Genomic DNA, 14,159 nt, shown 5'->3' with positions numbered 1-14,159 from the left:
ATACTACTGAGAAACATCCAAATATTACAGAAAAACTAAAACATCAAAAATATATCAAACAAAACTCACAGCATAACAATAAATTCTACAACACGGAATAGTACAACGCAACTAAACTCAACAAAACAAATGAAGACAACAACAGAACAAATGCAATAAATACAACGGAACAACTTGAAATAACAAAATTTGAAGATAACAAACAAAAACACTGAACGCTTCCTAATTACGTGTATAATAAGATTTAAATAAAGAGCGACTGCGCCACTTCTCCTGCAACAACTAGTAGCATTTTAAAACAACAATACTTAAAAAGTCTTACCCCTTTCGCTGCTGTTTTAAGCCGTTGATTCTCCTGAAATGTCTATCGGCTCCCAGTCGTACACGTCATCTCCAGTATCCTCGATGTCATCATGGAACAGCGGCGGAAAATCTTCGTCCTCGATCATGCCCTCTTCAGGATATATCTCGTTCTTGGTTGGAATTGTCTGTAAGAAAATAAGATTTCATTAGCGCTGCTACGCACTCTAACACGATTTTACTCACCTTGGGTGGAAAACGAACTTTCCCTCCCGATTCCGCTCTACCTCCATTTGCTTGGGTGGCCCGATAGCCTCTCGGAACCCTCAAGCCAGTCGGAATCCGGGATGTAACGTTCGTTCGGTTCATCTTGGTGCTGAGTGAAATTTCTTCTTGCTTCTCTATTGCAATTTCAAACAGCAGTGACAAGTAATGTTGTGTGCACCTACCAAGTAGACTACTTGGATCGAAATCAGAGTGGGAAAATAGATGCCGGTCTACTTTTGTACCATTTTCATTTTGACATACAGTGCATGTATTGCGTTACATGATTTGTTGTGATTTCGATGAAAATTGAAAACAAGTGATGTGTTTCTGTTTTAGAAATATAAAATTGAACTTTGACAAGTTGGAGCTATGGGAGATCAAACTTTATGGTGAAAAACAGGAGAAACTGACTGCAGCCCAGGTCCTACCAATGACACGAACTAGCACAGGAAAGCTTCCACCAACCCGTAACATCACATCGTCATCTGGCGATTTGTCGAACTCATCAACACCGACCAGCAATGGTAATAGTGCCCCAGGTTCCAGTTTGGCGAACAAATCGGCCATAATCTCTAGTAAGGCCTCGAGGGAGGAAATAAACTAACAAATGGTACAACAACTTCGGCTAGAGAGGGCAGCACACAATCAAAAGCGTGCGATGGAACTCAAACAGCAACAAGGTAATCGGAACCGGAAAAAATGGCCTTTGAGTCGACTGGTTAATCGTTATAATTTTACTCCGAATAGATGGTGCAAACCCACCGAAACAGTCCATTGTTCAGCGTTGTATTATTGTGAAAGAACCGGACGGTACAACGAAGATTATTCAACAGAACATAACTCAATCTTCACGGTCTGCTTCTGCATCAACTTCCCAGCCGAACCAAAGGCAGCAATCTCCCGCGCCCGCCAAACCAGATGGTCCACAAAAAGTGCAAATCATTCGTGATGGGAAGGATGGGAAGGTTAGCGTTCGTGGTCTGAACCCTGGGCAACAACTGATTCAAACGCCTGACAGAAAGCTACATGTTCTAAGTGCAGCCTCTGGTATGTTTGATAGTGGTGCGCTATGATTCCTAGATCTAAGTTATTTTTTAATTTACAGGATCAAACTCAACAGCGGGCAAGCAAGCAATTGCCGCTAACATATATCATGAAAGTGGCCACCAGTGGTGGTAGTACAAGTGGTGCAACGGCTTTTTTGTCGGCCCCCAGTGACTACCACATCTACGGTTCAGTCACCGCCGTCACAAACGTCGGTACAGCAGACAGTTGCATCAACGGCGACAGCGACGGCTATTCGTAGGGATATATTTTTCCTGTATATCGAACTTCTTTTCACATCCAGTTTTATTCCAACTACTAGCTGACGCGACGAACTTCGTCCCGCCCAAAATAGATTTTTTGATTTGAATACTTTCAAACATCCACGTTTTCTTACTAAGTGAACGTTGAGTGCAATCACTGAACTCTTCATTGATTGATTACCCTTTGACCCTTTACAATTTCATTTTACTATAAATTGTTTAGTACTTCTACAAAAATATATATAAAGTTATTTTCAGACACAATTCTCGCTCAAGATTCTTCAAGCATTTGGAAATAACATGTTTCTCCGTTGCATGAAATACATGTTTGATACAGAGAATATTACAGAATAAAGACTGCTCAAATCGGACCATTCCTTCCTCGGGTTTAGGGCACACCAACACATTTGGCCTTCCATTTTTGTTTATATAGATAGAAGATACAGGAATGCGTTATTCCATCTGAAAATCCTTTTCATCTTTCGAACAAAAAACAATTTCGTTAGCACCAACATCAAATGGACTAGCAACGCTTAGTTAATTGTATAACATATGGGAATTCAATTTTCCGAATTTTCCGATTTTTCTCTCCGCTATATTGATCTACGGGAAGAGACGAATACAACGAAATATAGATGACTGAAATTGAACCATTCCTTCCTCGGGTTTTGCGCTTACCAACACATTTGGCCTTCCATTTTTATTTATAGATATATGATATGAGAATGCGTTATTTCGCCTGAAAATGCATTCCCACTTACGAACAAAGATCAATTTCGATATCGCAAATATTGAATGGACTAACAACGCTTATGATGATGTAATTTTCGAACATGTGGGAATTCATTTTTCCGAATTTTCCGACCTTCCTTTAGGATTTTCCGAAAATTTTCCGATTTTTCTCTACACTATATTGATCTACGGGAAGAGACGAATACAACAAAATACAGGAGGCTAAAATCGGACCATCCCTTCTTCGGGTTTTCCGCTTATCAACAGATTTTGCCTTACATTTTTATTTATATAGATTGGGGATCAGTAAGCGCCATTCGTTTTTAGAATTATCCTTCCATAAAACATAACACCAACACTTGTCACTAAACTTCCTGCTAAAAGACGTGCTCTTGGCCACTCCCTCTGCTTGAATTTAGTATCATTAGATAGCAAGTGGAATGTGTTTTGAGATCCCAAAGGTAGTGATCACTTATCCATCAAGATTTGTATCCAAATTTGTATTTGTAGTTGTATTGTTCGGACTGTTTACTACTGACGAACATTTATGATCTGAGCATCACATCGCTCTGGTTTTCAGTGTCCGAAACGAGTGGCTGATGACGAGTGCAGTTTTGCTTTACACCGGTCTCCCGTCTCGCCTGCAAAGACGCACTCGGAGAGTTAATTTTACATTCGGTAACATTCGGGTTGTGGCGAGCTAAACTGAGCGGAGAGGCGAGATACTGCGAATCGTATACTGTAGAAACACTTGCCTCCGTGGAGCAAATTACTGCTGCGATTTGCACACAAACCGAGTGGAAAGAGTCTTTCGTTTCTTCTATCTAGATCCGTTGATGCGATCTATTAATAGACTCAGAGTAATCAAGAGAACATCATTCTGTTGGGAAGGGAGAGGAGTAATAGTTGATCGCAACTTGTACAGATCGCGATCTGTGCAGTTTGCGATTAATCATGGATCGAATCATGGTCGCATAATTTCCATCCTTGCTTCAATTCTATTTATCATTCTTCTTGCATGTATCCAAACTGCCAGCATTTCACTGTTTTGCTGCAGGGATGTAAGTCCGTGTTTATACACTGAGAAATTTAGTGGGGGTTTGTCGCAGTAGTTGCGACACATTGATTAGAAATAAAACCAACAATATATTTATGTGGACATCACTGATCTAGCCATCAATTCCGGAGATGGTTAATCAATTCTTCTATGGAGGAACCTAAACTATTTTCTCGTTTGGTCCATGAATGCGCACTTCGCGCTCAAACGAAACCCATCCCAGAATCCATTATTCGTCGAAGGGCTCCTAAACCTAAACCATGGCGGAATGAAAAGAGAGTCTAGCTTTATGTTGAAAAATCGTATGCACTTAAAGCCTCCCGGAAACATGGAGTCATCGTCAATTTTAAAATTTTCCTAACACTTGAGTCTAAGTTTAAATTTTTTTTAAAGGGAGTTCGATTGCATCAGTGAAAAAATAGTAACAACTCGGTTTTAGAATATACATTAAATTAGTTTATTGTAAATTAATTTATTTTATTTTATTTTACAACAAAAATTGTTAAAAAAAATATTAAAGCTAAATCGTGACTTGGCCCCATCTCTATGAATTTTCTCGGTTTGATCTATCACCTATGGGAAATAAAACATATTAACACAAATTTGTATTTTTTTAATTTGGAAAATGAACTCACGTCACTCCTTGTGTCACCTACTCATAGCCATTTCTCAGTGTTGTAGGCTAGCAAGTCAGGCCAAGGCCAGAAGATTCCCCTCGATAGCTCTCATGTATTTGATGCAATATAAGAAAGAAAAAAATATTAATAATATCTACAGCGGAAAACAATAGAACAATCAAATAATAGAAAAATCAATAGTGTAAAAAAATAACAACTCTGAAACTCAAAGTAACATAAGAAAATCCAACAAAATACGGAAAACAATAATGGTATAAATAAAATAAATCTAAATACTACTGAGAAACATCCAAATATTACAGAAAAACTAAAACATCAAAAATATATCAAACAAAACTCACAGCATAACAATAAATTCTACAACACGGAATAGTACAACGCAACTAAACTCAACAAAACAAATGAAGACAACAACAGAACAAATGCAATAAATACAACGGAACAACTTGAAATAACAAAATTTGAAGATAACAAACAAAAACACTGAACGCTTCCTAATTACGTGTATAATAAGATTTAAATAAAGAGCGACTGCGCCACTTCTCCTGCAACAACTAGTAGCATTTTAAAACAACAATACTTAAAAAGTCTTACCCCTTTCGCTGCTGTTTTAAGCCGTTGATTCTCCTGAAATGTCTATCGGCTCCCAGTCGTACACGTCATCTCCAGTATCCTCGATGTCATCATGGAACAGCGGCGGAAAATCTTCGTCCTCGATCATGCCCTCTTCAGGATATATCTCGTTCTTGGTTGGAATTGTCTGTAAGAAAATAAGATTTCATTAGCGCTGCTACGCACTCTAACACGATTTTACTCACCTTGGGTGGAAAACGAACTTTCCCTCCCGATTCCGCTCTACCTCCATTTGCTTGGGTGGCCCGATAGCCTCTCGGAACCCTCAAGCCAGTCGGAATCCGGGATGTAACGTTCGTTCGGTTCATCTTGGTGCTGAGTGAAATTTCTTCTTGCTTCTCTATTGCAATTTCAAACAGCAGTGACAAGTAATGTTGTGTGCACCTACCAAGTAGACTACTTGGATCGAAATCAGAGTGGGAAAATAGATGCCGGTCTACTTTTGTACCATTTTCATTTTGACATACAGTGCATGTATTGCGTTACATGATTTGTTGTGATTTCGATGAAAATTGAAAACAAGTGATGTGTTTCTGTTTTAGAAATATAAAATTGAACTTTGACAAGTTGGAGCTATGGGAGATCAAACTTTATGGTGAAAAACAGGAGAAACTGACTGCAGCCCAGGTCCTACCAATAACTCGAACTAGCACAGGAAAGCTTCCACCAACCCGTAACATCACATCGTCATCTGGCGATTTGTCGAACTCATCAACACCGACCAGCAATGGTAATAGTGCCCCAGGTTCCAGTTTGGCGAACAAATCGGCCATAATCTCTAGTAAGGCCTCGAGGGAGGAAATAAACTAACAAATGGTACAACAACTTCGGCTAGAGAGGGCAGCACACAATCAAAAGCGTGCGATGGAACTCAAACAGCAACAAGGTAATCGGAACCGGAAAAAATGGCCTTTGAGTCGACTGGTTAATCGTTATAATTTTACTCCGAATAGATGGTGCAAACCCACCGAAACAGTCCATTGTTCAGCGTTGTATTATTGTGAAAGAACCGGACGGTACAACGAAGATTATTCAACAGAACATAACTCAATCTTCACGGTCTGCTTCTGCATCAACTTCCCAGCCGAACCAAAGGCAGCAATCTCCCGCGCCCGCCAAACCAGATGGTCCACAAAAAGTGCAAATCATTCGTGATGGGAAGGATGGGAAGGTTAGCGTTCGTGGTCTGAACCCTGGGCAACAACTGATTCAAACGCCTGACAGAAAGCTACATGTTCTAAGTGCAGCCTCTGGTATGTTTGATAGTGGTGCGCTATGATTCCTAGATCTAAGTTATTTTTTAATTTACAGGATCAAACTCAACAGCGGGCAAGCAAGCAATTGCCGCTAACATATAATTACGTTTACATTCACGGTTTAATCGAAAAAAAACATTTATTTCACTCTTTATCACTACAAGGTTGTACACATAATGACCTAGCTATTCGAAGGTGAGATCTTAAATAACCTAAATCTGCTGATGAGACATTTCGGATTCGATGGTGGCGTCTATGGACTTTGATCGGGTGGCGTGGTTCAAGGTTGTTGATGATGTTGCGTTTTCCTATTGTGAGCAGAATGCTGACTTATGCGTTCTGTGCTGGTGTTGATGTCACGTGGCTTGCTCCATCACGTAATTCCTCCGGGGGGTAAGATTGGACGTCCTCGGCCAGTTGCTGAGATTTTCCTAGTTTCTTCTGTTTCGACTTTTTGTTCGAACGGGGATAACGAACTGTAAATACAACTTTTTTCCTGCGAAAACAGATAATCGCTATTGTTATAATGATGAAAGTGGTGAATGAGAAGCTTCCAAGTATTCCGTAGAACCATCTTTTATGTTCGAATTGCTGTAATACAATGTGTTCAATTCGGTGCCGATTATTCATCGTTTGCCAGGTTAAAGTTGAGAAGTTTTGTTTGTTGATTATGTACTTATTTAGTGATAGTCCTGGGAATATTCCAATTAATTGTTTTGTGTTGCTGATAATCTCCTCGGAAACGAAGGTCTCGTTTTCAATTTGGATGCTACATTTTTCGAAATTTAGGAGGAAGTTTCCTGTTAATATTCGATTATGCGGTCCGCAATTCGAACTAATGAATTGATTCTTTACGTTGACTATCAGGAGTTTGCTTCCTGGAAGGGATTGTATTGTTGTCTGGTTTGACTGGGTGACATAACAATGGCTTTCTAGTCCCATTACTATAGGAAAAACACAGTGGTCAGAAAATGGCTGTGTTTCATGTAGCTGTTGGACCGTCTTTTGAGGTTCGTTCGTTGTGAAAAGTTTTTTGTTTGATTTAATGATGTAACTTGGAGCGTCTGTAATAACAGTATCATTGACGATAAGTGGGATGACTTTGATTATTTGGCAATCCCCATGGGTTTTAGGTATTTCCAAAATGTAAAGCAGTGTGTCATTCCTACTGGCTACTTTTGGTTTCACGTAGTTCAAGGCGTCTTCTGGGAAATCAGTTGTAATACCTTGTTCGTTCAGAATTGATTCGATCAGAAAAATTTCTTTAAGTGTTAGTAACTTACTGCTTGGCAAGGATACTCGTGATCTCAGTATAGTGTCTTCGATCTCTTCGAGGATATTGTTGGTTGCATCCAGGGATAGTAATAATGTGATTGCATCCATCTCTTTCAGTAGTATGGTGTTGAGTGAAGTATGATGATCGATTAGTTGATTGATGTTGTTCGTTATTGCTGTAATTCTCTCGTTAATTACGTGGTTCGCTTTGAGTTGCTCATTTGATTGGTCGATTAGGTCATTTAGGCTGCTATTGATGAGGCGCAAGTCTTCCGCGTCGGGGCTTCCTGCAATCCATTTCCAGGCTGTTCCAATGCTGTCCCATCGTTTCTGTCTTCTACTTTTAATAGGTTTCAGTTGAATTAGGCTATCTGCTATCTGTTTGCTTTTACGTATGATTAGATCTGATATGGGTGAAGTTCTATCTATTCTTCTTGAAATTTCTAAAAATGTATTAGCGTTTTCTTCGAGTATAGTTAAATTTATTGGGTGAACAATTTTTATAATGCCGGTTTGTATGTAACAGTGTTTTAGATGTAATAGTAGTATTGGATCCTGATTTAGGTTTTTGATTTCTAGATGTTGGCAATGATTCTGTAGAAACAGACAAAATAAAAATGATAGAATTAACTTATACATGGATGGTCGTTTTTGATTCTCTTTATTTTGTTCTTGTGTCGTTTGACCTTTCTACTGTTTTCGAACGTTTTTTCAGTGATTTGGTGAGCTTTGGTTTGGACTGCTCTGGGATCTAATTTTTTTCTTAGATTAGGTTTTACAAATACTTCCTGTCCTTCAATAATGTTGGGTGGGTCTTCTTTTTTGTTATTGTTTTTTGTCTGTTTGTTTCTTGATTTCTCTATGTTTATTTTTGTTTTCGTGAAAATTTCGTTAGCTGTACTAGAAATTTCCTGGGGGTTTACTACATTCCTTTGGTTGAACAAGATTTCGTTCGGTGTATATTCTGTTGCAGAATGTACGCTGGAATTATATAATGAGATAGAAAGTGCAATTAGTGTTGGTGTGTTCATGTCTCTAAATTTATGTTTATTTGTGTTGTAAATTTCTATAATGGTTGAATGTGTCTTTTCAACTTGCCCATTGCTTTCTGAGGATGAGGCGTAGGTAAGAGATGTTCCTAGGTTATTCAAAAAGTTTTTTAGTTGAATGGATCTGAAAGTTGTTTCATGATCCGTTACAATTTGTAAAGGTGTACCGAAATTACTAAAGAAATTTGAAAGTGCGTTTTTTACATCAATAAGGTTTTTGGTTTCAATTGGAATCATTTGCGCGAATTTGGAGAAAGAATCAACCATTGATAGAAAATTAAAGGAATTTATAGAAAAAATGTCCATATGAACTCTCTCCATTGGCTTTTCGGTCGATGGTCTCGGAGATAATTTGATATTATATGGCCTCCTTTCGTATTTATGGGTATTGCAGATTACACATGCGTTGATTGCTGCCTTGATCTTGTTGTGCATCTTTGGGAAGAAGTATGCTCGTTTAAGTTGATTTTCCACCTCCGTTATTCCGCGGTGTGCTCGTTCATGCTCTTTTGTGATTAGTAGATTCTGCCTTTCTTCGGTTCTGACGTCTTCGACTTGATATTGGGTTATTACGAAGTATCCTGATTTGCTAAAATGATTCTTGTAAGATAGTTGGATAAGATTAATTAGATTTTCTGGAGCTAAAATTGCGGTTTGCTTCCCGTTATGGTATTTTTTTATGAATTCTGTAATTGAGTTTTCGTCGTAGTCATTCATGCTTATTGTTATTCGTCTATAATTTGGGAATGGTGATTCTGATGCTTCTATGTCGAGTCTTGACTGTCGGAATATTAATTGGTTTCTATAGTAATTGATCGGTCTTTCAGTTGATTTAATAAAATAATCGTCCGAATCGTCAGCTGAATGTACTGTTTCCAGGTCTTCGGTGTCTGATCTTGTTGTCTCTGGGTTCTGTTGGTTCATCTGTCCTTCTGGTTCAATGGTTAGATTTTCTGTGTGAGCATTTATTTCAGCAATATCTGTTTGTTTATTTATGTGTTGAGAGCTTAAATCGTCGGTGGTATTTGTGTCCATTTCAAACGTGTTCTCAGTTTTCCTGCTTAGAGCGTCTGCAACGACGTTCGCTTTTCCTTGTTTATATTCTACTGTATATTGGTAATTTTCGAGTTCTAGTCTCCAATGTAATATTCTGTTATTCTTCAGGGATGTTTTTATGAAGGTAAGTGGCTTATGATCCGTAAATAATTTGAATTGATTACCAAATAAATAGGGTTTGTATTTGCGTATAGCCCATATTATTGCAAGAGCTTCTTTCTCTATTGTTGAATAGTTAGTTTCAGCCTTGTTGAGTGTTCTACTCGCGAATGCAATGGGTCGTTCTACTTTGTTTTGTACTTGTGATAGGACTGCACCCACAGCGTAATCACTAGCATCTGTAGTTAATATAAAGGGAAGATCAAAATCTGGATATGCCAGGATTTGATCTGAGGCTATCGTTTGTTTGAGTTTTGAGAATGCTTCAGCATAGTCAGAGTCTTTTGTATTTACGGTCTGGTCTTTCTTTAGATATTTTGTCATCGGTTTCGTGATTTTTGAGTAATCTCTAATGAAACGTCGGTAGTATCCCGATAGTCCAAGAAACTGTCTAATTTGTTTTTCGTTTTTTGGCAAAGGCCAGTCTAAAATTTGTTGAACTTTGTCTGGGTTTGGTCGTATTCCGTTTGGTGTGATTATATGTCCAAGGAAATTTGTTTCTCTACGTAGGAACTCACATTTATCGAGTTGAATTTTGAGGTTGAATTTAACGAGTCGTTGGAGTATTTTGGAAATGTTTTCTAGGTGGTTTTCTAGACTGTGTCCGATGATAATAATATCATCGAGGTAAACATAGCAAATAGAGCCAATAAAGTCGGAAAGGATGTTATTCATTGCCCGTTGAAACGTGGCAGGAGCGTTTTTTAGCCCAAATGGCATCCTCGTAAACTCGAAGTGCCCTTGGCTAGTAGAAAAAGCTGTTTTTGCCTGATGTTTAGGATCCATTTCGATCTGATGGAATCCTGATTTTAGGTCTAACGTGGTGAAATATTGGGATTTGCCTAGATTATCGAGAATATCTTCGATTTCTGGCATCGGGAATTTGTCGTTGATTGTTTTATCGTTTAATTTTCTGTAGTCAATGACTACTCTGATTTTTCGTTTGCCCGAAGCATCCATCTTCTTCGGTACGACCCAAATTGGTGAGGAATATGGGCTTGTTGAAGGTGTGATTATTCCGCTTTGTAACATTTCTCGAATTTGAGATTCGACATCTTGTTTAAAATGATGTGGGTACCGGTATGTTTTTGTATAAACTGGGTCTTCGTCTTTCGTTAGTATTTTATGCTTAATCGCAGTCGTAGAAGTAAGTTTTTCGTCGTTTTTAAGTAAGACTTGATGATTATCAATTATTGTTTCGATAAGTTTGTTTTTTTCGTAGTTTGATAAATGTTGTGTCCGTATTAATTTGTCTATAATTTCTTTATCGGGTGTATCTTTCGAAGTAGTGGGGATCGGACAAAGTGTTTCAAAGTTGTTCACTGTTAACTTCAATTTTGGTACGACAAGCGGTTCTTTGTTTTTAGAAAGTATTTTTATAGTGGTTTTATTGTTTCGAGACGAATATAATCCCGGTTGAATTAGCGTATTTTTAGAGAAATTTTGGTATCTTGGAACAAACCAATCGCCGTCTCTGTCAGTTTCGACTGTGATTGTATGATAGTAATATTTATTTGAGGGGATATATTTCTTAAAACGAGTCTTGATTCCGTTAATGCAGATTGTACCGGTTTTATAATCTATAAACGTATTCGTTTTGGACATAAATTCAGAGCCTATGATTCCATCAAAGAACTCATGGAATGTTAATATGAAGTAAGTTTGTGCTGGTATGTTTGGACCTAAGAGTTTGAGTTTACATTTTTTGTCTATAGTATGTGTTCCGAAGATGTTTTTTATTTTTGTTGTGTTGGTATTTTTTACTGTTGGTATTATTCCTTCCCTGATAATGTTTTTGTTTGCGCCTGTGTCGATAAGCAAGCGTATTTTCTTGCTGCTAGAGATATCTTCGATTAAAAGATAGGGTAGAAAATTTTGGTTTTTTTCTATGTTTCGTTTGTTTCCGAAACAGTTCCGTAAAAATTTGAATTTCCTTCATTAATATCTTCTTCGTCGGATGAATCGTTACCCTTTGATTCCATTTCCGTATTGTTGATTAATTTTTTGTTCAATGTTAATCTACTTCTCAAGGATGGGTCAACATCCATTGGTGTGCCGTAGTTTTGTTTGGTCTGAAATTGTTTTGAATTTTCACCTTCGTTTTTCGGTGAAAATGTGGGTTTTTGAATGTTTGGTGGTCCTCCTTTGAAGGGACCTTCAAATTTGTGTGGTGTTTTTGTTGGTTTTTGGTGTTTTTCACCAAGGCTGTTTGCCACTATCTCTTGGGATTTAAATTTGCATAGGAATGCATACGCATCCTCTATGTCTTTGGGTCGAGCTGCTTGAGCGTGACCGAAGTATGGACCTTTTAGCCCAGATATGAAAGCGGCGAGGCCGTCCTCGTCAATAAAAATGTTGATAGCGTTCCAATTATTTTTGTAAACTTCTTTCTGCTTGGCGAGAGTTTTTATATTTTGTATTAACTCTTTACTCCTTTGATAATATTTGTGGATGCTCATGCCATCCGTCATTTTATGTTGCCACAATTGGCACTTATATGTCGACAACTCCTGACGATCGCCTAAAGCATTTGTCAAGATGTCTTTAATCGCATCGAACTCCTTAGGATTCCCTGCTAAACAGAGAATATCCTTAGCCCTTCCTTCGATTTTATTTGTTATGGCTGTTACGTACATTTTAAAGAGTTGATCGTTCACTCTTCCTTTGAATATTTCTAACGTTTCTTCAGCAGTGGTTAACCATGCCGTCAATTGCTTTCTGTTCCCATCAAATGTAGGGAGGGATTTTATCGGATCTGGTATACGGAAAAAATCTTCCACTCTGTATTGGATTTGATTTTGAATTTCATGTTGAATTTGCACATTTGGTGCTTGTTCGTGTGTTACGACTTGTTCAGTTTGTTGGTTTAGTAGCTGTAAAGTATTTTCCTGTTGTTGCTGTCGCTCGCTAATGAGTGCCATCTGTTGATTAATAGCACGAAGTTGTGCGGCAATTTCCTCCATTTCTTTAGTTTCAGTTATTATTAAGCCTGATAGGTCAGGTATTTGTGTATTGTCCCTTAAGGGCACGTGGGAAAAATCACCTGAAGTATCCGAATCGACACTTTCTTCTGTCTCGGATAGATCAGTATTTTGGATAGCAAATTTCAATTGCTTCCGTGCCTTTTTAAGTGCTGTACTATTAGTCACTTTAGGCATAAAGACGATTGTTCAGCGGTACTTGGCTGTCGTCGCGGCGTTTAGCTTTGTGCGAACGAAACCTGATGCGCACCTGTTGTTCGAATCGTTTTGTTTGTGGGGAGGTGAGAATTGACGTCTACTTGGAGCGCGTCGTTCTCAAGAGGGGGGAATGTGCAAAAAATTTACTTATTCGCTTCTGCTTCTGGCTCGTTGAGCGGGAGGCAAAGGTGATTAAAAAAATTTGCACTCTGATCGGTCTATCTGGTAGTGCCGAATCAGTATTTTTGTAAATTATCACTTTTAACTAAGGATAGTATAAGCGGATAATTCACTTACGTGGGTCCTGGGTTCCAGTCTGGTAAGTTGATGTGCCGGGGGGTCCTCGAATCTAGCAACGGATCTAATCCTTTAGCTGCTGACGCTTCCTGCGGGTACCACTTTAGTGAGGTTTTTTATTTCCTCACTGTTCCACTGTTTTTACACTATCACTTCCTAACTGTCACCGACTGCTACAGCGCCAATTACGTTTACATTCACGGTTTAATCGAAAAAAAACATTTATTTCACTCTTTATCACTACAAGGTTGTACACATAATGACCTAGCTATTCGAAGGTGAGATCTTAAATAACCTAAATCTGCTGATGAGACATTTCGGATTCGATGGTGGCGTCTATGGACTTTGATCGGGTGGCGTGGTTCAAGGTTGTTGATGATGTTGCGTTTTCCTATTGTGAGCAGAATGCTGACTTATGCGTTCTGTGCTGGTGTTGATGTCACGTGGCTTGCTCCATCACGTAATTATATATCATGAAAGTGGCCACCAGTGGTGGTAGTACAAGTGGTGCAACGGCTTTTTTGTCGGCCCCCAGTGACTACCACATCTACGGTTCAGTCACCGCCGTCACAAACGTCGGTACAGCAGACAGTTGCATCAACGGCGACAGCGACGGCTATTCGTAGGGATATATTTTTCCTGTATATCGAACTTCTTTTCACATCCAGTTTTATTCCAACTACTAGCTGACGCGACGAACTTCGTCCCGCCCAAAATAGATTTTTTGATTTGAATACTTTCAAACATCCACGTTTTCTTACTAAGTGAACGTTGAGTGCAATCACTGAACTCTTCATTGATTGATTACCCTTTGACCCTTTACAATTTCATTTTACTATAAATTGTTTAGTACTTCTACAAAAATATATATAAAGTTATTTTCAGACACAATTCTCGCTCAAGATTCTTCAAGCATTTGGAAATAACATGTTTCTCCGTTGCATGAAATACATG

At 38.5% G+C, this 14,159-nt stretch overlaps 1 protein-coding gene across 1 annotated transcript; it reads right to left on the bottom strand.

The window, feature by feature from the left end:
- Nucleotides 1-6,303: 6,303 nt before the first annotated feature.
- LOC129782449 (uncharacterized) lies at nucleotides 6,304-13,674 on the bottom strand. The gene is made up of 2 exons (XM_055789628.1): nucleotides 13,206-13,674; nucleotides 6,304-8,446 (listed from the first exon to the last, which is right to left on the bottom strand). Exon 2 carries the CDS (start codon nucleotides 8,102-8,104, stop codon nucleotides 6,521-6,523), a length of 1,584 nt encoding a protein of 527 aa, XP_055645603.1. The 5' UTR covers nucleotides 8,105-8,446; nucleotides 13,206-13,674; the 3' UTR covers nucleotides 6,304-6,520.
- Nucleotides 13,675-14,159: the final 485 nt, after the last annotated feature.

This window comes from Toxorhynchites rutilus, unplaced genomic scaffold (genome assembly GCF_029784135.1).
Source record: "Toxorhynchites rutilus septentrionalis strain SRP unplaced genomic scaffold, ASM2978413v1 HiC_scaffold_8, whole genome shotgun sequence".
Classification (NCBI taxonomy): domain Eukaryota; kingdom Metazoa; phylum Arthropoda; class Insecta; order Diptera; family Culicidae; genus Toxorhynchites; species Toxorhynchites rutilus.
Note: the sequence above shows the minus strand (reverse complement) of the source record. Positions and strands in the feature narration are given on the sequence as shown.